Raw genomic sequence first — 27,525 nt, 5'->3', positions numbered from 1 at the left:
TTTATATTCGTGAGTGGAATTTATAGATATTCTAATGTTTTGTATTGTGCTTCCTAGGGTTTACTACACAGGAGGATTCCTTGGGGGACTTGGCTGTAATGTTGGAAGGAGAAGTCTACTTGTAAAATTCTTGATTCTTATGATCATAGGAAGGGACTTTATCATTTTGTGCTTATGTAGAAAATAGTAATGAGAGCCATTTGGCATACTGTGTTTAAGCATAAGTCTAATAACGTAAATGGCTAACATTCAGCAAAGTGTCCTTGTGTTGGCAACTTCAGTGTGTCACAGAGTTTATTTCCTGTAACTAGCAGTATGGCTAAGCCATGGTTGCATGGTTGTCTTTTGTGGGAAAAAAAATATTTTGTAGAAAGCAGGAGGATTCGGAGCTCTTTGATTGGTTTTGGAACAGAAGAATTTTCCTGCTTCAAGTCCTTTGTTAACTTATATGGTAGTTTAAAAATGTGACTTGAAGTTTCAAATTTCTAATTCTCTTTTTTTAAGATCAGATATTTGTAGTATCACAGCAATATGAAGCCTCAAAATTTCCCTGAGTTTATCCCCCGTTGGTCTCAGCATGTTAGGATTATTTAAATATACAAACATGAAATGCTATAAAGTATTATCACTCCATAAAGAATTGGGAAATTCTAGAAGCCACAAAAAAAAATCTATTCTGAAGGCACTTAAATTACATTCCCACTTGTTAACACATTTAGGTAAAATCAGACTTCACTGAAATTTTCCCCTTGAATAAATAGTAAGGAGTGCACTGTCAGTAGATACTGGATTTGAGTGGTACTTAAATGCCTTGTTTGCAGTACAATTATGATCTGCACAAAACTTAAATGTGCCATTAAACTTTATTGTTGTTGTCATTCATATGGCTTACTAGGCTTAATCAGCTGCTTGATTATATGCTCAAGTTTGTCTTCATTTTTCTTTTCTGTAGCAAATGGTACATTTCTAACTTCGAAGTAATTTGGTACAATGTCTGGGATCAGTTATGATAATGATCAAAATAATAACAATAAAGTTATTACCAAATTTCAATTCTTGTTAGAAATTGGGTGGGATTGGGATGCTTTTAGGTGGTATGTGCTTAGGGGATTAACTGAATCATGACCAAAGTGAATTAGTGCTTCTGCCAGGTTTTCATTGGAATTTGTATGCCAGGGATACTGATGGACAAGGGAGGCAAATTACCATTGACAGAGAACTGCCAATGCAGAGGACTAGAACAAGCTAGACCAATGCACTGTGATTTACAAAATCTTTATATAATGCTCCTCTTTTATACCTAGAAAATAATATGTTTGTTCTTAATATCTAGCTAGAGTATGCCTAGACAATTGCTAGCCTGGCTCTGGAGAGAGGGGTGATTGGGACATTACAAGAGAGAAGTTCTTTAAATGAGTCTGCCTGAAGTCTACTTCTTGCTTCTGTTTTATAGAAGGTAAAGGGAAAGGTGAGTGGTTAGTGAAACAGTCAAGTTTTTTTTTTTTTTTTTTTTTAGACTGCCTTGACCTTTGGCATTAGAGCTGTAGAAAAGAGTTGGAGAGAGAACCATTTAATACATAGAGACACTACCCCAATGCAAGTGTATGTCTTTGAACCATTGGAATCATCACCTCAAAAAGAAACTGCATACCTATTAACAGTCACACCCCATTTTTCTCTTCCCCCAACTCCTGAAAACTATTAACCAACTTTCTATTTCTATGGATTTACCTGTTCTGGATACTTCATATAAATGGAATCATACAATATGTGTGTTTTTTTTTGTAATTGGCTTCATTTTGTAATTGGCTTCATGTAATTGGCCTCATTTTATAATTGTAATTAGCACATAATATTTTCATTTATGTCATAGCAAGTATCAGTACTTCATTCCTTTCTATTAAAGAATAATATCCTATTGTATGGATATACCATATTTTGTTTATCCGTTCATCAGTTGACAGGTTGTTTCAACTTGTTGGCAATTATGAATAATGCTTCTGTGAACATTTGTGCATAAGTTTTGGTGGGGACATGTATTTTCATTTCTCTTGGGTATATACCCAGAAGTAGAATTGCTGGGTCATATGGTAACTGTGTGTGTGATATTTTGAGGAACTGCTCAACTGTTTTCTAAAGTGGCTGCATCACACTAGCAATTGTTGTCGCACTAGCAATATATCAGGTATCCAGTTTCTTCTCATTGTCACAAACCTTGATTTATATTCCTTTTTGATTATAGCCATGCTAGTTATTGTGCATTAGGTATTTCATGTGGTTTTGATTTGCATTTTTATAATGACTAATGATATTGAGCATCTTTTTATGTGCTTTTTGGCCATTTGTATATTTGAAGAAATGTGTACTTATATAATCTGCCCACTTTAAAATTTTTTTATTATTGAGTTGCAAGAGTTCTTTATATATTCTGGATACATCTGGTCTCTTAACATCGCAATTTTTTTTTTGCTTAATATTCAGAAAACCATTAGAAAAGGACATTGTTATAGCTTAGATTTTTTGGAAGCAGATGCTGAGACAGAATTTGGGGTATGAAATATTTTTAGAGATCAGCACTTGCGAAAGGAAGGAGGAGAACAGGGTTGGTCAGAGGGAAAAGTTGAATTTACATGGAGACCTGGCAAAACCTCAACCAACCTGGCAGCAAGCTCTGGAGCAAATATTGCCTATCAGGGTTGTCCTGCATCAGGCTGAAATGGCTGGGCCTTCATATTACCACTTGACTTAATCACTGAATGAGGGTCAGCAGTGGAAAGGTATGACCTAGAATGAAGCAGCACTTTGCACCTGAGGCCAGCTCTGAAGTGATAAACAGATGGAGTCTGTTTGCTAACTGCACTCTCTGGCTGAGCAGCACATTCTCCTTGAAGGGGCATCTGGATGGTTCACGTGCATATTATATTTTAAAATCTGTTGAACCTCAAATTCACTGAGTTTAACAGAGATTCTGGGAGAATGTTTATGGGATGAGAAAATTGAAAATTTGATACTGATTTTGCAAATATGTTATTACTGCTATTTCATAGTGTAGGCTGTTTTGAAATCTGAAGATAATTTGGCCTGGAGTTATGTACATTTATAATATTGTTTATGTTTTATTATTTATTTTTACTACAGAATTAGAGTCTCTTAAGTAGTTTATATGATGCTCATAATTGACTCATATAATAGCAATTTTTTATATTTGTTTGTTTGACATACTCTGTTTTTCTAAAATTTTGAGTGTGGTATATTCATTTTGAGAATTATTTTATCTTTGGCCATAGTTTTCCCTTATCTGCTACATATTATGAAAGCCTCATAAAGGACTATTTAAATTTTTTTCTTTTGAAATTTGATTCAGAATAGAGAATCATCTTAGTCTTTGTTTAATTTCTTAAGTTTTAACATTGTCACAGATATTCTAAGATTTTATATTCCCGTCTTGTTAAGTTTCTATCTTTTTGCTAGCCAAAAAACAATGCAATACCTAAACAAATGATTACTAATTTGGGGACCTATTAAAAATACATAGTAGTGCAATACTATTTCTTTTAAAATACTTTTATTTGATATCCCTTAATTTTTGGCCCTTTTTTCAGATGCTTGTTTTGCCAAAGTATTGGGAGAGATGATGATAAGTAATTTTTATCAGTCTTAATTCTGAATAGCAAACTAAATATACTAAGATAGTTTTGGTTGACAACTTTAGTCTGTAGATACCTACGTCCAATTTGCCCAAACTCCAAATTGTAATACTTCCTAATAACAGAAATTAGTACATAAGAGTAGGTGTGAATTTTCTGCAGAATGAAGAAACTGAAATTATTTTTCTAGTGGAGTTGTGTTGTTTGACTGTATCAACTTGGTAGAATAGAAGAAACTCATTCATAATTAGAAGTCAGAAGACCTGAGTTAGAATCTTGGCTTCCCCTTAACATCTGAGATGCCTTAACCAGGCTCACTTAGCTTTTCAAAGCCCACAATGCCTTATCTCCATAAAATGCTGGTATGTCAACTCTGCCTACCCTTGACAGTTGTGGCAATGACCTAATAAGCTAATGGATAAGAATAGAACTGGTCATCTTGTGACCAATGTAAACATTTATGAAATATTTGGAAGAGTGTTCTTCCTTGGGCAAATGAAGGTGGAACCCACATATGTGGTCTTTGTTCAAGCATGCATTTTAATAAGATTTGAAAGGAATGTAAAGGAATGTAAATATAATGAATGTAAGCATAATTTATTTAAGTCAAAAATTAAGTTCCATTATAATTATTTTCAATATAGTCTTGGAAACCCAAGTTAACAGATATTTATTGTGAGACTTTATTATTTGTGCATAGAGTGCATCCAAGTGATGCATATTAAAAGGTTTTTATTTCTGTGAATTGATTGATTTTGGTGTTCTGGGGTTTTGAGCACAAATTAATTGGAATCTAGTTATTTCAGATTTTATGTGGATTACTAATATTTTTAAAGGGATTTATAGTTTGTAAAGTGCTTTCATATACATTTTTTCATGTAATCTTCATAATAGTCCTGCAAAGGTAACTGCTCTTATTTTCATGATTCTTCCCATTACTTAGGTTAGAGAAGTTGTAACTTTCTCAAGGTCACTTAGCTACTAGGTGGTGGAACTGAAATTAAAAACCTAGATTTCTCATTCCAAACCTACTATATCATGTTGCTTGGGAAACTAAGAAATTATTTTATATATACTTGGATCGGAACCAGGTATTCCTAGTCTCAGGAGCAAAGAGGTTTGGCTCTGAAACTTTGATTCAAACACAATTTTGCATTTGTTATAAAGGCCACCATCCCTACACACCAGGGGCCCATATTACCCTGGGCTTTGTCTTGTGTCTGCTCAGCCTGATGTCTTCATTCTTCAGCTTCTTTCCCAGTGCCCACACAACAACATTTTTGTCACTGTAACCTCAGAATAATGCTGTCCAGCATTGCTATGAGCTAGCCTTTGCTGATGAGCAACTGATGAATATTTTAACTGTAATTCAGGTGGGTCTTTTGGTTCCTTATAAATCCCTTGTGCCAATTCTATTTACTGTAATTTAAGTTGCAAGTAGGCTATTTTGAACTTGATTTCTAAAGTCTCACTTAGTGAGCATAGAATCTTTAGGGCCAGACTGGAACCAAACCGCTCCTGGCAACCTCAGAAAATTAACCCAATTTTACGTGTTTTGTGATATATTTTGTACTTTCATCAATGCATTCAGAATGTGAGGTGAAAAGGGCTTCTGTTGCAAAATTACGTATATCTAGTCAGTATTTCATACCTGACTAAAAACAAACAAATGTAGACAAAAATAAGGCTTTTGTGTATCTTTCTGTACATTTTATAAGTGCATACGCCACATTTTGAGCCAACAGGGCAAATAAGAAATATTCTACTGTTTCATATTTTCAAATGCTGACTGGATAAAGATTATACATGACAAGTTATTTATAGCTTTATACATAGTAGATTCTCTGTTGGAATCATAGAAAGGAAGAAGATATGATAATTGCTTTGTGTAGTTCACAGAATAAAATGGCAAACTGAGATGCTTTGAATCTAGTTTGTACTGTTAACCATTTCTAGGAAACCATATTTAAACAGCAGTGGTTATCATGAAGTATACAACATGTCAGCTGTGTCCCAATTCCCATCAGTAAAAACCTTCCACCGCTTTATTCTCTATAACCTAACCTCCATCAGATAATGCCAAATAAACTATGTCGAGTGCACATATTAATATATATCAAATGTGCCAAATAGCTTGCTGGCTACATTTTCAGTAGTGTTTATCTGTGGTCATGCAGGTTATAACTCTGAATTTTTATTAGAAAAACTAAATTGAGAATTTATAATGTTCTTGATTGAGCTTCACCAGCTGTGCCACAGCCAGGAAAAATAACTCAGGAGGGTTAACACTATGTTAAGAGAGCAACAGACAAATTGCATTTGCTTCATGCTTACCTGCTTTGCAACTGCTACTGTAAAGTTTAGGGTCACATGTAATAATTTTTTTTCTTTTTTTTTTTGAGACGGAGTCTCACTTTGTCAACCAGGCTGGAGTGCAGTGGTGCGATCTTGGCTCACTGCAACCTCTGCCTCCCAGGTTCAAGGGATTCTCCCGCCTCAGCCCCCTGAGTAGGTGGGACTACAGGTGTGTGCCACCACACCCGGCTAATTCTTGTATTTATAGTAGAAATGGGGTTTCACCATGTTAGCCAGGTTGGTTTCCATCCCCTGACCTCGTGATCTGCCTGCCTCGGCCTCTGAAAGTGCTGGGATTACAGGCGTGAGCTACCGCTCCCGGCCAATAGTCTTTTAACTTATATGTTATTACTCCAGCAAATTGCTTTGTGAGTTTTTAGGTTGTCTCATATAAAATATGATGATTAATTTTTATTTAATCTTCAGAATCTTGAAAGTGATTCATTGAAATATGAATTTTGATAATGACCCTAGCACTGAATACATATTTATAATTTTACCTTTGTTAAACCAGTCACAATGACATATATATTGTGCTGTTCAGCAATCAGACAATTTGGGGCCAATGAAAAATAATCTAATAGTTTATATTTGGAAGAAATACTGAGTTAGCGAAGGGAAGTCTCCTGTAGGTAGTTAACTTAGTTGTGGAATATTTAGTATAGGGTGCTGTGTGGATTTCCTCATTAAGAACATTTCTCTTTAATTTCTGCTACAAGATGATGTGTAATAAAAAGTTGCTGGTGAAATTTGTGCACTATCATGTGGGACTTGACCAATTCCTGAATGGAAATATACAGCCCTTGCAAATATTTGTTTGTTTTAACATTATTGTAATTATCAGTCTAGGTCTGATGTATTTTCTTTGTGGCTGCTTGGCAGTTTGATTTGGCAGCTGCAAAGTAAGCATAGGAGGGCAGTGACCATATTTGTTTTACTCACCATAGTACCCCCAGAGTCTTGTACATTGCCTACCTTATATACTAGGATATATTTCTTGAAGGGATATAGAAACATTTTATTCATGTAGAATTTATAGAGTTTTGAGTTAGCTATACACAGAAGAAAAATAAGAGCCACTTATGCTAAGTGAAAGGGCTTTCCCAGTGAAAAGTAGCTACATTCTAGGTATTCGCTTTAGAATATCTCACACCATTGAGTAACAGTAAGATGGCTAGTTATAGGAATGATTGGCTATGTATACCTTCTGTACTATTTAATGTTGAAGCAACATCTTATAAATGAAGAAACTAAAGAATTTGGATATGACTGGCCACGGAGATGTTATTAAGTGATGAAGCCGTGATTTGTTTACAGCAATTAAACAAAATAAGCTAACATGGATGTTGTGCACATAATTATGGATCAGACACTATATGAAATGTTTTACATTTAGCCTCACTGTAACACTATGAGGGAAACATGATTATCATTTCCATTTTACAAATGTGGAAAATGAGGCCCAGAGAAGTTAAATAATTTATCAAGGGCTCATCGCTAGTTCTTAGTGGAGCCAGAGTGCCCTTTCTCTTATAGCACATCACCTACAGTTAGACTTGACATAAGGGCAGCATTGGTTATGGCCATTTGGAACATTCATGGTTTTAAATTATTTCTTTTCAGTATTAGTTTTTTAAAAAGTATTTTCTGTTACATTCTGCTGATTACGGAAATAGATCTGTTTTTAAAGATAATTATAAAATGTACCTCTGAATGGAAACTGAAATTTACTTTATGGATAGCAAGTCAAATTGGATTCCTCAGAGGAATATTCAATCTTGTTATATTGTCATGAATGTAGTTTTTATATAATTTCTTTAACAGTTTTGGATTAATGCATTAAATTTAGTTTAAATTTTCACATTGTAGGAGATACACTTTTTTTCCTTTTAAACTTTAGGAAAAATAATTTGCTTTACTGTTCATGGGGACCTTGGGGAAAGCCATCTCTTTTTAGTTTTAATGGCTTCCCTTTGGCCAAAGTAGAGCAGAATTCGATTTTAATAAATCCTGATTTTATAGTATGGTTGTTTACTGGAGTGCCATTTAGAGAGGATGGCTTCCAGACACTGATGACATCGTTTCATTTAAAAAGGGCTAATTTTTCCCTGAAAGTTGTATTTTTAATTACACCATAGGAAATGTGTAGATACTTTATATATTTATGTATTTGCGTCCTCCTATCTGCTTGTTCCAGAAGGAAGACATTCTGACCTTGTAAATGGCTCATGCTTACAATTTATTTTAAAAGAAATTTTAGGTTTTTGGAACTACCCAAAGATATTTTTTAAAAACATTAGGTGATAGGTAACTAAAACTAAATGGTAAGTTTGGCTAAATTCAGCAAACATTAGGTAACTGTAACGTATAAGGTATTGTGTTTGGTGGACATGAGAGAAAGATGACAAAAACTTGTATCCCTATTCCTGTGGCTTGTATGCCATTAGCTGACTCAGATAAATTCATAAATAAGTGTAATGCAAAGCAGACAATAATAAGTACTATGGTATAGGCATCAACAAAGTGGGAAATTAGCATAGAGAGATTAATCCTGACTGGGAGGATCAAGGAAGTTCTCATGGAATAGATAGGTTTTGAGTAGAACTTAATTTATTGCTTTCGTTCATTCTAGACTGTCTTCTGAAGATTGATGTCTATTTCCTTGAGCTCTTTAATTTTGTTGCCAATTTGGATAAACATGGCACAAATCCAGCAGGGAGGTCCAGATGAAAAAGAAAAGACTACCGCACTGAAAGGTACATACTTAATTTGCTTTTTCAGGAAATTTTCATTGTGCCTAATAAAGGTGTAGGAATATTTAGGTGACCTTCCATTCATTTCAAATCTAAAATAAGAATATAAGTACCTAAGTATTTGCAATTATTTATATCCCTCACAGCAACTATTATTGCATTTGAGATGTATGTACTCAGTAAATAAATCACGGGATCATGTAATTTTGCATCTATAAGAATTCTTAATGCTTTTCTTATTCAATGTCATACATTTAATAATAAAACTAATAAGTTTTTTGAATCAAGGCTAGTGCCTTTACCTTATGTTTTCTGCTTGGAATATCATACTGGATTAAGGTAATGATCTGTTTCTGTATTCTGCCTTTGTGGCATTGGCATTACTGATATTTTATGAGAGGTTTATCCATGTTAATGTTTTAGAAGGAATCTGCGTTAGACATTGTTATGGAATTTTGAATCCTAGAATTAAAAAATAAGTCTGCTATCTAAAGTAATTTGACTTCTAAAAGAAGTGTCTGTTGTTGAATTGTGAGATAGCTATGGGCACTGAGAACTTTAGGGTCGGGAAGCTGAGGAGAAAGTAGCAAAAGAGGCTGAAAAGTAATTTTTAGTAAAACAGGTTAAGGATCAGGAACAAAAGAGAGATCCTGAATACTAAATGAAAAAATTAAATGGGAGTAATTAAAGTCATATCTGGTGATGGGTCAGATTAGATGAGAACTGAGAATTTACTTTTGCATTTGACGATGTGGAGGTCATTTGACCTTCACAAAGAGCTGTTTCAATAAATAGAAATGAAAGCCTGATTGGAGAACTTTCAGCAGAGAATGGAAAGAGAGGAATTGGAGACAGCTGTAAACAACCCTATAGAAGGTTTTACTGCATGCTTGTATGTTGCTGGGAAGGATCCAGCACACTCGGAATAATGGACAATTTAGGAGTGAGGGCAAGGAGTGTATGTCAGTTTCTATCTAAATAGACATGCTGGGTTTCCACCTAGATAGATTTTGTGCATGTTCAGCCTTAATGTGAAAATTTGATCTCCCAAGTTGTGGTTCAGATTTATACTCCTGCAAGCAGTATGTGAGTTCAGATTAATTTTCTGGATTTTAGAGGTAGTACAGTGATGTTAAAAGAGTAGATAGGTTCTAGAGATAGAACTATCTGGATTCAAACTCAAGGTTTTCCTTCTTACCATGGGCAAGTTGCTTAACTTCTCTGAATCTTTCTCTTCATCTGTACTATAGGAATAATAATGCTGGGTACAAATGGGATGTAAGGGTTAATGGAGGAGTAAACTGGAAATATTAGAAAATAAAATGGCAAATGCATAGTAAAGTATATTTTAGAACAACTTAGCAAACTGATTTGTTCTAAACTTTATCCCTTTAACAGGAAGACAGTTTTATTCTTGAGTTTATTCAAAACTGGGCTATGATATGTAAAACAGTGAACTAATAATGATCACTCTTTGCTGTTCATTAGAGGATTTCAGGTTTACATGGCAAGATGCACTCTTGGAGGTGATTTTACTTTTCCCTAATTGAAAAGTGCTTCAGATAAGGCATAGATGGTAGAAAAATCTCATAAAAGTATATTAGTGGTGAGAAAAATGTCAGGTAAAACTCAAGATGAGCAGGGTTAAAGCAGTGCATGCTGGAAGAAAGTAGTTTGAATTAGTTTGCTGTAATAATAAAGATGGTAAGGAAGATGGTGATGACTGTTATAATTAAAGGAAGGCATATTATTCACAAGAAAGTTATGTCATCTCTTTTGGAGATGGCAATGAAGATATGCTTGTAAAGAATTCTTGCATTTCTCAAAAATACTACTTTTTCCCTTTGCCAGTTTTACAGGGTTTTAGTTTACTGCCTCTTATTGATTTGTTGACCCATTTTACCTGGATTTCTGAAAATATGTTCTGTATCTAGTCCTCTTAGTTCGTATGTATTAGTTTTTATTTACCACTGCCCTCTAACCCCAGGCCCCTTCAAAAATGCCTGCATTTTGCTATAGTGCCTTTATTAAAAATTATTCTGGACATTAATGTTGAGTTATTATAATCATTATTTGTGATAGCCTAATGGTAACATCTTATATGGCTAATAGTACATCAAAACCAAGATATTCTTATTGGTACAGTACTGTTAACTAAAACACTGTCATTATTCAATTTTCATTAGGTTTTATATGTATTAATTTGTGTGTGTGTGTGTGTGTGAGTGTGTTTGGAGTTCTGTGCAATTTGATCCTATGTATTGTCTTGTGCAACCATGACCACAAACAATCAAGATACAGAAGTGTTCTACCACTAGCAAGTCCCTTCTGTTACCCATTTGTAGGAATGTCCCCAACTGCCAACTTCATCTCTGTCTCCTGGCAATCATTAATCTGTTCTCCATCCCTTTAGTTTTGTCATTTTGTAGATGTTATAGAAATGGAATCATAAGGCATGTATTTTTTTGAGATTGGCTGTCTTCAATAAGTATAATGCCTTTGAGATCCATCCAGGTTTTTGTGAGTATCAGTAGTTCATTTGTGTTTATTGCTGATGAGTAATATTCTATTGTCTAGATATGCCATTTTGTTTAACCATTGACCCATTGTAGGGCATTTGGATTGATTCCAGTTTTTGATTATTAGAAATAAATTTACTGTGTGTATTCATGTATAAGTTTTTATGTGAACATAAGTTTTCATATCTCTAGGTTAAATGCCCAAGAATGTGATTGCTGGGTCATATGGTAAGTGCATTTCTAACTTTATAAGATAATACCAAATTATTTTCCAGAGTGGCTGTACCATTTTACATTCCCACCAGTCACGTATGAAAGAACCACTTTCTCTACATCCTCCTCAGCATTTGGTATTATTACTATGTTTTAGTTTTAGCCATTTTATTAGGTACATAGTGATATCTCACTAGTGATGTTGACATATATCTTTTCATGTGCTTATTTGCCATCTGTACCTTGTTTCTGGTAAAATACCTATTCATATTTTTTGTCCATTTTCCAAATGGATTTTTTAAAAACTATTGAGCTTTGATAGTTCTTTATATTTTCTAGATACAAGTCTCTATTGGATATATTCTTTGTGAATATTTTCTCTCAGTCTGTAGCTTGTCTTTCACCCTCTTAACATCTTTCGTAGGGCAAACATTTTTAATTCTGATGAAGTCCTGTTTATCAATTTTTTTCTTTTATAAACTGTGCATTTAGTGTCATGTCAAAGAACTCTTTCCCTAGTCCTAGTTTATGAAGGTTTTCTCCTATGCATTCTTCTAAAAGTTTTGTTTTATATTTCACATTTAAACTAATGATCTATTTTCAGTTAATTTTTAAACATGTATTAGTAGGTTTCGTTTCGTTGCTGAATTTTATTCTGTTGAATGGATAAACTATATTTTACTTATCCATTTGCCAAATGTTAGACATTTGTGTTGTTTCCAGGGTTGGGTGATTATGAATACAGTCTTTAAAAACATTCATTGACAGGTTTTTATGTGGATATTTATTTTCATTTGTCCTGGGTTGATACCTAGGAGGAGGACTGCTGGGTAATATGGTATGTCTACAATAACTTCGTAAGAACTAGAAAACCACTTTTCAAGGTACCTGTATTATTTTTCACTACTACCAATAATGTATGAGAGTTCTCTTAGTTTGGCGTCTTTATCAGCAATTAATATTGACAGGTTTGTTGAATTTTTTTCTCATTGTTACAGGTTTTTGTTTCTATGTGGTTTAATTTGCATTTTCCTAATGGTGAATTATATGCCATATATACATCTTTCTTGGTAAAGTCTAGAATTTTGCCCCCTTCTTTTTGTTTGTGTCCTTATTGTTGAGTTTTAAAAGTTGTTCATATGTTCTGGATACAACTTCTTTTTAAGATACATGATTAGTAAACATTCCCAGTCTTTGGATTGTCTTTTCATTCTCTTTGTTTTATTGATATGTATATGTACATACTTATGGGGTACATGTGATATTTTGTTACATGCATAGAATGTGTAATGGTCAAGTTAGGATATCTCCATTATCCATTGCCCCAAGTGTTTATGATTTCTATGCGTTGGGAACATTTTAAGTCCTCTCTTCTAGCTATCTTGAAATATATAATACTTTGTTGTTAACTTTAATCACCCTATATGCTATTGAACATTAGAACTTATACCTTCTATCTAACTGTATGTTTCTACCCATTAAACAAACTCTCTTCATTGTTTCCTCCTGTGCACAATCACCCACACACTTCTCTGATAGCTATCATTCTACTCCCTACTTCCATGAGATCAACTTTATCTCTCACATATGAGTGAGAACATGCACTGTGTCTTTCTGTACCTGACTTATTTCACTTAACACAGTAACTTCCAGTTCCATACATCTTGCTCCAAATGACATGATTTTATTCTTCTTATGGATGTATAGTATTCCTTTTTGTATATATACCACATTTCTTATGGTCAAATAGTATTCCACTGTGTATATTATATCATATTTTCTTTATCCATTCATCTGTTGATGGACACTCAGGTTGATTCCATATCTTTGCTATTGTGAATAATGCTGCAATAAACATGCAATGCAATTATCCTTTAGATATACTGATTCCTTTTCTGTGAATACATACCTAGTAGTGCAAATGCTGGCTTGTATGATAGTTCCATTTGTAGTATTTTGAGAAATGCCCATACTGTTTCCCATGGAGGTTGTACAAATTTACATTCTTAACAGTGTATAAGAATTCCCTTTTCTCTACAGCCTCATCAGCTTCTGTTATTTTTTGTCTTTTTAGTAATAGCCATTCTAACTGGAGTGAGAGGATATCTAATTGTGGTTTTAGCTTGCATTTCCCTGATGATTAGTGAAATGGAGTGTTTTTTAACATACCTATTGGCCATTTGTATGCCCTCTTTTTAGAAATGTTTATTTATGTCCTTTGCCCATGTTTTAATGGGATTATTTTTTGTTTTTTACTGCTGAATTGTTTGATTTCCTTGTGTATTCTGGATTATTAATACTTTGTTGGATAAATAGTTTGTGAATATTTTCTCCCATTCAATAGTTTGTCTCTTCATTCTGTTGTTTTCTTTGCTGTGTAGGAACACTTTAGTTTAATGTAGTCCCATTTGTCGTTTTTTGTTTCTGTTTTCTCAAAAGGCTTTAGCCATAAAAATCTGCCTAGACCAGTGTCCTGAAGTGTTTCCCCTGTGTTTCATTCTACTAGCTTTGTAATTTCAGGTCTTACATTTAAGTCTTTAATCTAAATCTTGAGTTGATTTTTATAGATGAGTGATGGGGCTCCAGTTTCATTCTTCTACGTATAGATATTTAGTTTTTCCAGAATCATTTACTTAAGAGGGTGTTCTTTCCCCAATGTATAGTCTTGGTGCCTTTGTTGAAAATCAGTTGACTGTAAATATGTGGATTTATTTCTGGGTTCTCTATACTGCTATTCTGTTCCATTAGTCTACATGTCTTTTATCTATCTATCTATCATCTATCTATCTATCTATCTATCTATCTATCTATCTATCTATCTTTTTAAGAAGGAGTTTCACTATTGTTGCCCAGGCTGGACTGCAATGGCATGATCTCGGCTCACTGCAACCCCTGCCTCCTGGGTTCAAGCGATTCTCTAGTCTCAGCCTCCTGAGTAGCTGGGATTACAGGTGCCCACCACCACACCTGGCTAATTTTTTTTTTTTTTGTACTTTTAGTAGAGACGGGATTTTGCCATGTATGCCAGGCTGGTTGGTCTTGAACTCCTGACCTCAAGTTGAGAGACAGGACTAGCTGGATTTCCTAGGCCTACTAAGAATTCCTAAGCCTAGCTGGGGAAGGTGACTGCACCCACTTTTAAATGTGGGGCTTGTAACTTAGCTCACACCTGACCAATCAGGTAGTAAAGAGGGCTCACTAAAATACAAATTAGGCTAAAAGCAGGAGGTAAAGAAATAGTCAAATCATATGTTGCCCGAGAGCACAGTGGGAGGGACAATGATCTGGATATAAACCCAGGCATTCAAACTGGCAGTGGCAACCCCCTTTGGGTCCCCTCCCATTTTATGGGAGCTCTGTTTTCGCTCTATTAAATCTTGCAACTGCATACTCTTCTGGTCCGTGTTTGTTACTGCTCAAGCTGACCTTTGCTCCCTGTCCACCACTGCTGTTTGCCGCCTTCGCAGACCTGCCGCTGACTTCCACCCCTCCGGATCCGGCAGATGTTCACTGTACTCCTGATCCAGCAAGGTGCCCGTTGCCGCTCCCGATTGGGCTAGAGGCTCGCCATTGTTCCTGCATGGCTAAGTGCCCGGGTTTATCCTAATTGAACTGAACACTAGTTGCTGGGTTTCACGGCTTCTAATAGAGCTATAACACTCACTGCATGGCCCAAGGTTCCATTCCTTGGAATCCGTGAGGCCAAGAACCCCAGGTCAGAGAAAAAAGGCTTGCTGCCATCTTGGGAGCAGCCCACCCCCATCTTGGGATCTCTAAGAACAAAGACCTGCCAGTAAGAAAGTGATCCGCCCACTTCGGCCTCCCAAAGTGCTGGGATTACAGGCCTGAGCCACTGTGCCTGGCCTTACAAGTCTTTTGTTTTTAAAATAATAATATTATGCTGTTTTGGTTACTGTAACTTTGTAATATATTTCGAAGTCAGGTTAGCATGATGTCTCCAGCTGTGTTCCTTTTGCTCACATTGCTTTGGCTATTTGAGCTCTTTTTTGTTTCCATTTGAATTTAGTATTTTTTGTTTTTCTCTATTTCTGCGAGGAATGTCATTGGTATTTTAATAGGGATTGCATTGAATCTGGAGATTGCTTTGAGCAGTATGGTCATTGAATTATTCCAGTCTTTGAGCATGGAATGTCTTTCCATTTGTCTGTGTCCTCTTCAATTTCTTTCATTAATGTTTTATAGTTTTCCTTGTAGAGGTTTTTCACCTCTTTGGTTAAATTTATTCCTAGGTATTTTTCTTACAGCTGTTGTAAATGAGTTTGCCTTTTTGATCACTTTCTCAGCTCATTTATTATTGGAATTTAGAAACACTAATAATTTTTCTATGTTGATTCTGTATACTGTTATTTATTGAATTTATAAGAGCTACAAGTTTATTGGTGGAGTCTTTAGGTTTTTCTATATATAAGATTATATCAGATGCAAAAGGACAATTTGACTTCTTTTCCAATTTGGATGCTTTTTAGTTTGTTCTCTTGCCTGATTTTTCTGAAAAGGACATTCTGTACTATGCTGAATAGGAGTAGTGAAAGTGGGCATCCTTGTGTTGTTCCAGTTTTTAGAGGAAAGGCTTTCAGCTTTTCTCCATTCATTATGATGTTTGGTGTGAGTTTGTCACATATGACCTTTATTATGTTGAGATATATTTTTTCAATGCCTACTTTGTTGAGAGTGTTTTTATCAGGGAGGGTTGTTGAATTTTATCAAATGCTTTTACTGCATCTATTGAGATGATCATATGGTTTTTGTTCTTCATTCTGTTGATGTGCTGTATCACACTAATTGATTTGCATATGTTGAACCATCCTTGCATTTCTAGGTAAATCCTACTTGATGATGATGTGTTATCTTTCTGATGTGCTGTTGAATCTGGTTTATTGTTATTTTGTTGAGTCATTTTGCACCTATGTTTGTCAGGAATATTGGCCTGAAGTTTTCTTTTTTTGTTGCAATCTTATCTGGTTTTGATATCAACGTAATTCTAGCCTTATAAAATGAGTTAAGGAGAGTTCCCTCCTCTTCATTTTTTTGGAATAGTTTGAGGAGAAATTGTGTTAGTTTTTCTTTAGATGTTTGGTAGAATTCAGTAGTATAGCCATATGGTCCTGAACTTTTCTTTGTTGGGAGACTTTTTATTCCTATTTGATCTCATTACTCACAACTGGTCTGTTCAGGTTTTCTATTTCTTCCTGATTCAATCTTGGCAGATTTTATTTGTCCAGGAATTTATTCATTTCCTCTAGGTTTTCCAGCTTGTACAGTTGTTCATAATAGTCTGTTATGACCTTTTCTATTACTGTGGTAGTTGTAATGATTCCTTTATCATTACTGATTTTATCTGGGTCTCCTGGGTTTGTGTGTGTGTGTGTGTGTGTGTGTGTGTGTGTGTGTGTGTGTGCATGTGCTTAGTCTGGCAAGCTGTTTAGAAATTTATCTTTTTCAAAAAAGTTACCTTTTATTTTGTTGATTGTTTTTTTTTTATCTGTATTTCACATAATTCTGCTCTTTATTATTTTATCCTTTCTAATTTTGGGTTTGGTTTTTTCTTCTCTTCATTGAGTTGCATCCTTAGACTATTTGAAATCTTTCTACTTTTTTGATGTAGTCATTTATTGCTGCATCGTTTCCTTTTAGCCTTGCTTTTTCTGTTTTGCATAGGTTTTGGTATGTTGTGTTTGGTTTTCATTTGCTTCAAGGCAGTTCTTTATTTTTTCATAATTTCTTCCTTGACTCAGTGCTCATTCAGAAGCAAGTTTAGTTTCCATGTATTTGTACATTTTCTCAAGTTCTTCTTTTTATTGATTTCATACATGATATGAGTTTTTTGGTAAAATTTGTTGAGTCTTGTTTTGTGGCCTAACATATGGTCTATCCTGGAGAATGCTCCATGTGTTGATATGAAGAAAATGTGTACTCTGCAGCTCTTGGATGAAATGTTCTGTAAATGTCTGTTTGGTCCATTTGATCTAATGTGTAGTTTAAATCTGTTTCTTTGTTAATATTCTGCCTAGATGATCTGTCTAATGCTGAGAGTGGAGAATTGAAGTCCCCAACTATTATTTTATTGGAATCTTATCTTTCCCTTTAGATCTAATAATGTTTGCTTTATATGTCTGTATGCTCCAGTGTTGAGTGCATATATGTTTAGAATTGTTATATTCTATTGCTGAATTGATTCCTTTATCATTATATAATGACCTTCTTTGTCTCTTTTTACTGCTTTTGACTTAAATTCTGCCTTGTCTGATATAAGTATAGCTACTCCTGCTCACTTTTGGTTTTCGTTTGCATAGAATGCCTTTCTCTTTTTCTTTTTTTGGAGACAGGGTCTCACTGTGTCACCCGGGCTGGAGTGCAGTGGCATGATCACAGCTCACTGCAACATCCACCTCCTGGCTCAAGCGATCCTCCCACCTCAGCTTCTTGAGTAGCTGGGACTACAGGCATGTGCCACCATCCCTGACTAATTTGTATATTTTTTGGAGATATGGGGTTTCACCATGTAGGCCAGGCTAGTCACAAATTCCTGAGCTCAAGTGATCTGCCTGCCTCGGCCCTCAAAGTGCTGAGATTATAGGCGTGAGCCACTGTGCCCAGCCAGAATGTCTTTCTCCATCCCTTTACTTTCAGTTTATGTGTCTTCACAGGTAAGGTGAGTGTTTTGTAGTCACCATATAGTTGGGCCATGTTTTAAAATCCATTCAGCAAGTCTATGTCTTTTATTGAAAGTTTAATTCATTTATATTAAAGTTTATTATTGATATGCGGGGACTTATTTCCATCATTTTATTTATTGATTCTTATTGCATTAATATCCTTTGTTTTTTTCTTTTTCTCTTATTGTTTATTGTTGTAGTTTGGTTGTTTTCTATAGTGGTAACATTTGAGTTCTTTCCCTTCGAATTTGTGTGTTTCCTCTAACAGTGAGTTTTATTCTGTTGTGCCTTTACATGTTGCTAGATATCTTCCTTTTGCCTCCAGGTTTAAGATTCTCTTAAGCAATTCTCTTAGATCTGGTCTAGTAGTGATGAATTCTCTGTTTTTGCTTGTTTGGGAAAGACTTCATTTCTTCTTCACTTACGAAGGAAAACTTTTCTGGATATAGCATCCTTGGCTGGCAGTTTTCTCTCTTTCGGCACTTTGAATATATTACCCCATTTTGTCTTGGCCTGTAAGGTTCTGTTGAGCAATGTGCTATTAGTCTGATAGAAGTTCCCTTCTAAGTGACTAGCTACTGTCCTTGTGCTGTTTTTAGAATTCTTTCTTTGACTTCTGACAGTTTGACTATAATATGTGATGGAGAAGATCTTTTTATATTGCATTTGATTGGGGATTTATGTGTTTCTTGTATCTGGAAGCCTAAATCTCTTTCTAGACATTGAAAGTTTTTTAGCTATTTATTAAATAGGGTTTCTAACCCTTTTGTTTTCTCTTTGCCTTCTGGGACACCACAAATTCAAGTATTTTATAGCTTTATGGTATTCCATATGTCATATAGCCCTTGCTCATTGTTTTTTCTTTATTTTTTGTCTGATTGAGCTATTTCAAAAGACCTGTCTTTGTGTTCTGAAATGCGTTGTTCTGCTTGATCTAGCCTGTTATTGAAGCTTTTCAATATGTTTCATCTTTCATTCAGTGAAATCTTCAGTTCCAGGATTTCTGATTGGTTCTTTTTTTATATCTGTCTATCTTTTTGGTAAATTTCTCATTCATATCCTGAGTTGTTTTTCTGATTTCTTTTTACTGCTTTTTTATATTCCCTTGTATCTTACTGAGCTTCTTTAAAATAAATATTTTAATTTCTTTTTCTGGAATTTCATAAATTTCTCTTTGATTGGAATCTGTTGCTGGAGAGTTATTGTGCTCCTTTTGAAGTGTCCTTGTTTTTTAAATGTTTCTTATATATTTACATTGATATCTGGGTATCTGGTGTGACAATCAATTCTTCCAATTTTTTGAATTTGCTGTCATAATGGATGATTTTTTTCTTAAAATGTATCTATGGTGTTGGTTGAGTAGAGTACTTTGGCTTTGATTCTGGGTGTGTGCAGTCATGTAATTTCTGTATGATTTTTTCAGCTGTAAACCACATTAGTGGTGTCAGTGGCTTAGAGCGCAGTTGTTAGTGGAGGCTGTGGTGAGGTTTTGCTGGGGACAGGGATACCAGGTAGGCTATTCCTTGGGCTTTAGTGTTGGCAGTGCAGGCACAGCCTGCCTGTCCTTAGGTTCCAGGGAGGCATATGCTGGCACTGGTGTTGGGTAGTCTATTGCAGTTGATTGTTGGATCTCTAGCTGGCTTACTTGTGTGCCTATAGTGGCACCAGTGGGTCAGGCCAGTGGATGGGTTCTTGGGTCTGAACAGTGGGTATGGTACGGGCTATGGTAGTAGCAGTAGTCGGACTAACCTCTGAGTTCTGAGCAGTTCACGATTTTGTTGATGGTAGCTATGACAGGCTAGGCAGTGCCCAGGCCTGCAGGTGGCATGTGTGAGGTTTATGACTGTGTTGGTAGCAGCAATTGGATGGGCCCATTCTGAGGCCCCTAGGAGGAGTGCGTAGGTGACAGTGGTGGTGGACTGGTGCTTGGCAATCCCCAGGCCCCTGGATGGCATGCTCAGGCTCTTGCTAGGGGGTGTGCCAGGCCAGGTGGACCTGCCCTCTTCCCCCTACCTGTGGTACATGTAGACCTTGGCTCTGGTAGGCGGGGGTGGGGTTATTTTTAGGCCCCTCAGTGGAATGCTCAAGTAGGTTCGGCAGTGACTGCAGCACCGCCCTATACTAGGGAGAGTGAAGTTGCTTTTAGTGGCTCTAGCCATAGATAAATGGTTGGGATTGCATGCTTCGCTTGTGCTTTGGCCCCAGTGGCAGCAGCCTGCTGTGGGGCTGCCATGGTTAGGGGAGTGTATCCTCAGGACATGTGAAAATGTGCCATGGTTTTGCTGCTTGGGGCAATGGGGTTGCTGCTAATGGCTTGCGTTTTTGCCCAGGTGGCATTAGCCAGCTGCAGCAGTTGCTGTAGGCAGGTGATGTCAGTGGGGGTCCAGTGATGTGGAGATGTGGGGCTGTTGGCCCCTGGGGACAGAATGCAGCTCTATAGGGGCAGGGCTCTCAAAATGGCACCTTACCGTAGCTGTTTGGGACTCAGGAGTTGTGTGTGGCTCAGCATGAGCTCCTTCTCTAGAGCCATGGCATTGCACCATCTTCGGCAGCTTCCTACTTTATTCTCAGGGCCCATGGGGTTTGAGGGGCTCTTGCATGGCTAGGATTGCAGGAGTCTGTGGTGGGAATTTGAACTGCTGGGGGTCTTTCACTTATCCTTTTCCCGCATTGGGGAGCCTCTCCAGGCTCCCAGCTGATCTCAGCTAAGCAGGTTGCCTCCTTTCCCTTTTTATCCTTGCTTTTTGGGTGTTTCTTGTCACTTTTCTGTTAAATTAGAGTGTTCTATCTTTGATGACCTGTTTGAAATGTGATTATTTACTTGCATTTTGGCTCTTCTTTGTAGATGAGGTGAGTACCAAATGCCTCTAGGCAGCCTTCTTGAAGCACCTCCCCCTCATTTTGAGTTAAATTTTATGTAAGATGTGAGATATAAGTTGAGGTTCATTTTTATCATTTTGATGTCCTCTTATACCAGCACCAGTTGTGAAGAAGACTGTCTTTTCATCTTTGAATTGCTTTTTTATGCCTGTCAACCATGAATTGGGCATATTTGGATGTTGTTTTTGAGTTCTTTATTTTGTTTCCTGGATCTATGTGTTTACCAATACCATACTCTCTTAATTACAGTAACTATATAGTAAGTTAACATTGAACAGAGTGATTCTTCCTTTATTCTTTTAGAAAATTGTTTAGCTATTCTAGATCATTTGCCTTTATATATACATTTTAGAATATACTTGTATATATCTGCAAAAAACTTTACTGCGATTCTGATAGAAATTGTATTTAAACTTTTAGATAAATTTGGGGAGAATCGATATCTACAATATTGAGTCTTCTAATCCATTCACGTGATATGTCTATTTAAATCTTCCTTGATTTCTTTCATTAGCACTTTGTAGTTTTCAGCATGTAAATCCTATACCTGTTATTTGCTTTATATGTAAATATTTTAATTTTTTGGAGTGATTATAAATGGTGTTATGTTTATAATTTCAGTTCGCACATGTTTATTGATGGTTTATGAAAATACAGTTAAGTTTTGTGTGTTGATATTATATACTGTGATCTTCCTGAACTTGCTTGTTTGTTCTAGGAGATTCTTTTGTAGATTCCTCGGCATTTTCTACGTAGACAATCATGTCATTTGCAAATTGGATAATGTTTCTATCCAATCTGTGTGCCTTTTATTTTTCTTCGTGGCCTGTGTTGACTAAGACTTTCAGTACTATGTTGAACAAGAATAGTGAGGATGGATATTCTTTCTTGTTTTCAACCTTGAGGGAAAGGGATTGTCTTTCGCTATTAAGCATTATGTTAGTTGTAAGTTTTTTGGTAAACGCTCTTTATCATGTTGAAGAAGTCCCTTTTATTCGATGCTTGCTGGGAGGTTTTAATCATGACTGAGTGTTGATTTTTTTTTTTTTTTGAGACGGCGTCTCGTTCTGTCGCCCAGGCTGGAGTGCAGTGGCGCAGTCTTGGCTCACTGCAAGCTCCGCCTCCTGGGTTCACACCATTCTCCTGCCTCAGCCTCCTGAGTAGCTGGAACTACAGGCGCCCGCCACCATGCCCGGCTAATTTTCTGTATTTTTAATAGAGACGGGGTTTCACCGTGTTAGCCAGGATGGTCTTGATCTCCTGACCTCGTGATCCACCTGCCTCGGCCTCCCAAAGTGCTGGGATTACAGGTGCGAGCCACCGCGCCTGGCCGAGTGTTGAATTTTTGTCAAATGCTTTTATTTTTTGCATCAATTGATAGGGTCATGTATTTTTTCTTCCGTAGCCTGTTGAAATAGTGGATTACATGTTGATTTTTTGAATAGTGAACCATTCTGTCATAAGCCCTGTTTGGTTCTGATGTAATTTGTTTTTATATATTGCTGGTTTTGAATTAATATTTTGTTGAAGATTTTCGTGTCCAGGTTCATTAGAGATATTGAACTGGGGTGTTCTTTTTTTATACTGTCTTTGTCTAGAATTGTTATCAGGGTAATACTGATCTTCTAACATGATTTAGGAAATATTCACCTCTGTTTTATTTACTGGAAGATAGTGTGTAGAATTGGTACTAATTTATTTTTAAGTATTTTGGAGATTTCTCCAGTGAAACTTTCTTGACCTGAAAAATTTTGGGGGGAGATTTTAATTCAAATTCATTTTCTTTAATAGTCATAAGACTATTCATATTGTTTATTTTATATAGGATGAGTTTTAGTAGTTTGTGGTTTTTAAGGTCTCGGACCATTTAATCTAATTTGTATAATTTATGTGTATAGGATTGTCACTAATTTGTCACTAATATTCCTTTCTTGTTCTTTTTTTTTTTTTTTTTTTTTTTTGAGATGGAATCTTGCTCTGAGGCCCTGGCTGGAGTGCAGTGGCACGATCTTGGCTTACTGCAACCTCTGCCTCCCAGGTTCAAGTGATTCTCCTGCCTTATCCTCCTGAGTAGCTGAGATTACAGGTGCACACCACCACACCTGACTAATTTTTGTATTTTTAGTAGAGACGGGGTCATGTTGGTCAGGCTCGTCCCGAACTCCTAACCTCGTGATCTGCCTGCCTTGGCCTTCCAAAGTGCTGGGATTATAGGCATGAGCCACTGCGCCTGGCCTCCTTCTTGTTTTTTTAATGGCTGCAGGGTCTGTAGTGATATCCTCTGTTTTACTATTACCTATTGAAGAGATTTAACAATGAGATAAGTGCTTTTATTTAGTCATATAATTTTCTTTTGAAGTATACATTATTTCTTTATGTGGATACATATTTCTGTTTAGTATCATTTGCCTCAACCCAAAGAACTTTTCTTACCATTTTCTTTTGCAGGCCTGCTGGTGATAAATTATTTCAGCTTTTTTGTGTCTGAAAAAAATCTTTATTTCTTCTATTTGGAAAGATGCTTTTGGTTGGCATAGAATTCCAGGTTGATGGACTTTTTTTTTCTTTAGTTGAAAAATGTTGCACCATTGTCTTGTTTGCATAGCTCCTGAAAAGTCTTCTGTCATTATTATCTTTGTTCCTTTTTTCTCTATCTGCTTCTAAGATTGTATCTTTTTTTTTTTTTTTTTTTTTTTTTTTTTTGAGACAGTCTCACTCTGTCACCCAGGCTGGAGTGCAATGGCACGATCTCGGCTCACTGCAACCTCTGCCTCCCGGGTTCAAACAATTCTCCTGCCTCAGCCTCCCAAGTACCTGGAATTACGGGCGCGTGCCACCACAGCTAATTTTTGTATTTTTGGTAGACGGGGTTTCGCCATGTTGGCTCGGCTGGTCTCAAACCCCTGACCTCAAGTGATCCACCCACCTTGGCCTCCGAAAGTGCTGGGATTACAGGTATGAGCAACCATGCCTGGCCCTAAGATTTTATCTTTATCACCTATTTTCAGAAATGTAATTATGATATACCTTTGTATCATTTTCTCAGTGTTTATTCTGCTTGGATTTGTGGTCTTAAAGTTTCATCATATTTGGAAAACATGTCATCCACTTTTTAAAAAATGTTTTGTTTTTTTTTTTCCCCTCAGTTCTCAGTCTCCCTCCTGTGTTTGTCTGTTTGCGTTGCTATGAAGGCATGCTTGAGACTGGGTAATTTAAAAGAAAAGAGGTTTATTTGACTTACAGTTCTGCAGGCTGTACCTGAAGCATAGTGCTGACATCTCCTTCTGGTGAGGGCCTGAGGAAGCTTACAATCATGGCAGATCAAAGGGGTATCCGTATGTTACATGGTGAGAGGGAGGGAGCATGAGAGAGAAAGAAGAAGTGCCACCTTCTTTTAAGCAAGCAGATCTCAGGGAACTCATAGCGTGAGAAATTATTTCCATGAAATCTGCCCCCATTACCCAAACACCTCCCACTAGGGCCACCTCCAACATTGCAGGTCACATTTCAACATGAGATTTGGAGGGGACAAACATCCAAACTATGTCACTTCCCAGCATTGATTTCATCTTGGAACACACTTAAAATGTATTAGACAACTTGACATTGTCACACTGGTCAATGATACTTTTTCATTTTTAAACTATTATTTTTCTCTGCTTCATTTTGGATAATTCTGCTGTTAGGTCTCAAAGTTCATTGATCTGATCTTCTGTAATTGTATTTGCTGTGAATTTTTAACAGTCTATTTTTAATTTTAGATAGAATTTTTTTATATATAGAAGCTTAAATTTCTTCCAGTTCTCACTTTGGTATATTAATGATTAAACATTTTTTTCGAACTTACAGATCACATTGAAGTAGATGTTTTTTCCTTCTAATTCCTTTATCTTTATCATTTCTTGGTTTATTGATTGATTTTCTTCATGTTTATGGATCATAATTTTTACCTTTTTACATGCCTTATCATTTTTCATAGATGCCAGACATTGTAAATTATACATTGTTGGGTGCTGGATTTTGTTCTGTTCCTTTAAAGAATAAGTTGGTGCTTAAATTTTGTTTTGCTTTGCTTTTTGGTATTATTTTAAAGAATGTTGGGCTTTGTTCTGACAGGTATTTAAAATATTTGTATCTTTTTTTTCTTGGAGGCTTTTTTTTTAATCTTTGATATGACAGTTTTAGAGTTTCCTTTCTCTAGGGCTGATAGGCATATATATTTGCAGCTCTGTGTGTGCTTAAGAAATTGTTCAGCCTGCTGCTTTCCCTGTCCTTGGGTAATTTTTTTTTCTCTTGTGTGTATGGATAAATAGTCAAAGACATGAGTGAATCCCTCTGAAATTCTGCCCAGCAGTCTCTCTTTCTAAACAGTTTCCCCTGCGCTCCTTCTCTGCTTCCAAATCCAGCCACCTTGGATTATTCAAATTCTGATCTCTGTATCATCAGCTCAGCAGGGTCTTCATTCTTTGTTTGGGTTCTTCTTCCTGCTGTGCCTTAAACTGTCTCCAGGCAGTAAGCTAGGGCATCAAGGGGTTTATGTCATTTGTTTCTTTTTCTCTCAGTTCTGGCTGCCTGTTGTCCAACTGTTCTTTTACGTGTGTCTTCTTGCTTTCCAGTTGTTTAAGGAAAGTGAAAATAATTCAGTTCCTGTTATTCTATTTTGGCCAGAAGTAGAATTCCAATAGTGTTTTAAATACTCATTTATTTAATACAGTTTTTAAAAATAAAGATGCCAAATGGCACTTTATCATGGTGAAATAGACATAATGTAAAACTTACCATTTTAACTGTTGTTAAATATAGGGTTCAGTAGCATAAAGTACATTTACATTGTTGTGCAGTCATCACCACCATCCATCTCCTGAACTCTGCACTTTGCAAAACTGAAACCCTGTACCCATTAAACAATAACTCCCTATTCCCCTCTCTGCCCAGCCCTCAGCAACCACCATTCTACTTTCTGTCTCTATAAGCTTGATGACTCTAGGAATCTCAGAAATGTGCAATCATATAATATTTGTCCTTCTGTGTCAGCTTATTTCACTTTGCATAATATCTTCAAGGTACATCAGTTTTGTGTAAGAAGGTCTTTGTTTATTAAGGAAATATTTACTACAAAGAATTGACTCAAACAATTATGAAGGCTGAGAAGACCCAAGTTCTGTTATTAGCAAGCTGGAGACCCAGGAGAGCTGATAGTAAAGTTCAAGTCAGGAGAGCTGATGGTGTGAGTTCCAGTCTAAATCTGAAGGCAGAAGACTAATATCCCAGCTTGAAGATCGGCAGAGAGAGAGTGAATTCTCCTTTGCTCAGCGTTGTTGCTCTATACACACTTTCATCCAGTTGGAGGAGGCCCATACAAATTGAGGAGGGAATCTGCTTTACTAAGTCTACCCATTCAAATGTTAATCCTATCCAGAAACATCCTCACAGTCACACCCAGAATAATATTTAATCAAATATCTGGTTACCTTATTTCCCAGTCTCACATAAAATTAACCATCATACCATTCACCCATCTATGTACACTTGGGGTGCTTCTACCTTTTGACTATTGTGAATAATGCTCCTATGAACATTAATGTACAAGTATATCTGTTTGAGTTCCTGCTTCCTTTTGGGTATGAAATGGTATTTTTATACAGTTGTTTTATATGCTTAGTTGAGGTTTAGAATTCTAGTTGCTGGATCACTTTAACCACTAGAGCCATGCTTTAAAAACAGTCGTGTCATATCTGATGCATATTTAGGTTATATGGATTCAAATCTATTGTATTTTATAGGTTATTGAAGGGATTTTCAATGGAAATCTTTCATTATACTCGATTTTTGCATAATCTGACTTTGGAACCCAGTCTCAGGGTAAAATGCAACTTTATTGCTTTTCTTTTGCAAAGCAGAAAAATAATTTCTGACAGTTCCTTTCTATATGTCTTCTCAACGCTAATGAAATAAAAAAATCTATATCAGGTTCTCTAGTTGACAGGAAAAATTTGAGGAACGTCTTTTTATTTAGTTGTTCATTGTATCATTCAAAGGAACATTTTGAGCAAAGCCAAAGCATATTTTTGCATTCATAACTGTTTATATAATCAGAGAAAAGGGGGTCTAGAGTATTATAAGGTTGATATAGCATATAGAATTAGTATGGTGATTTTGAAAGAGTGCTGACTTTGGCTTTGAGGGATATGTTTATTTTATTAATCCCATCTACTACTAAGCTGTGATTTTGGACAAGCCATTTTACCTGAGTTCATTTTCTTGTCTGAAAGACAGTGAATATGATAATACTTGTTACTATTTCATAGGATTGTGATGATCAAATGAAGTAATGTATATGAAAGTGCTTTGAAATCTTTAAAGTGATATATAGATGTAAGGCTGCATTGATGGTCTAAGCTAGAAGATACAGAAAAGAGCTATTAGAAGCAAAATCTGCTTATGTATGGACAGTTTCGATGTCTGATTAAAAAGGTTTGTA

The 27,525-nt window shown here is 36.0% G+C and overlaps 1 protein-coding gene across 15 annotated transcripts in view; it reads left to right on the top strand.

Annotated features, from left to right (window-relative positions):
* ARB2A (ARB2 cotranscriptional regulator A) overlaps positions 1-27,525 on the top strand; it is a 480,464-nt gene that overhangs the window by 27,273 nt on the left and 425,666 nt on the right. For 10 of the 15 annotated variants that reach the window (XM_055233330.2, XM_055233328.2, XM_063612388.1 and 7 more), the window contains exon 2: positions 8,635-8,758. The exons of 2 other annotated variants lie outside the window; for them this stretch is intronic. In XM_055233330.2, coding sequence (XP_055089305.1) covers positions 8,653-8,758 — 106 coding nt within the window. In that variant the 5' untranslated portion in view covers positions 8,635-8,652. Of the gene's footprint in view, positions 1-1,338; positions 1,469-8,634; positions 8,759-11,466; positions 11,503-27,525 lie in introns of those variants that run through there. 3 more of the 15 variants (XM_055233332.2, XM_063612382.1, XM_055233329.2) reach the window with 3 other exon arrangements.

This window comes from Symphalangus syndactylus, chromosome 11 (assembly GCF_028878055.3).
Source record: "Symphalangus syndactylus isolate Jambi chromosome 11, NHGRI_mSymSyn1-v2.1_pri, whole genome shotgun sequence".
In the NCBI taxonomy this organism is placed as follows: domain Eukaryota; kingdom Metazoa; phylum Chordata; class Mammalia; order Primates; family Hylobatidae; genus Symphalangus; species Symphalangus syndactylus.
Note: the sequence above shows the minus strand (reverse complement) of the source record. Positions and strands in the feature narration are given on the sequence as shown.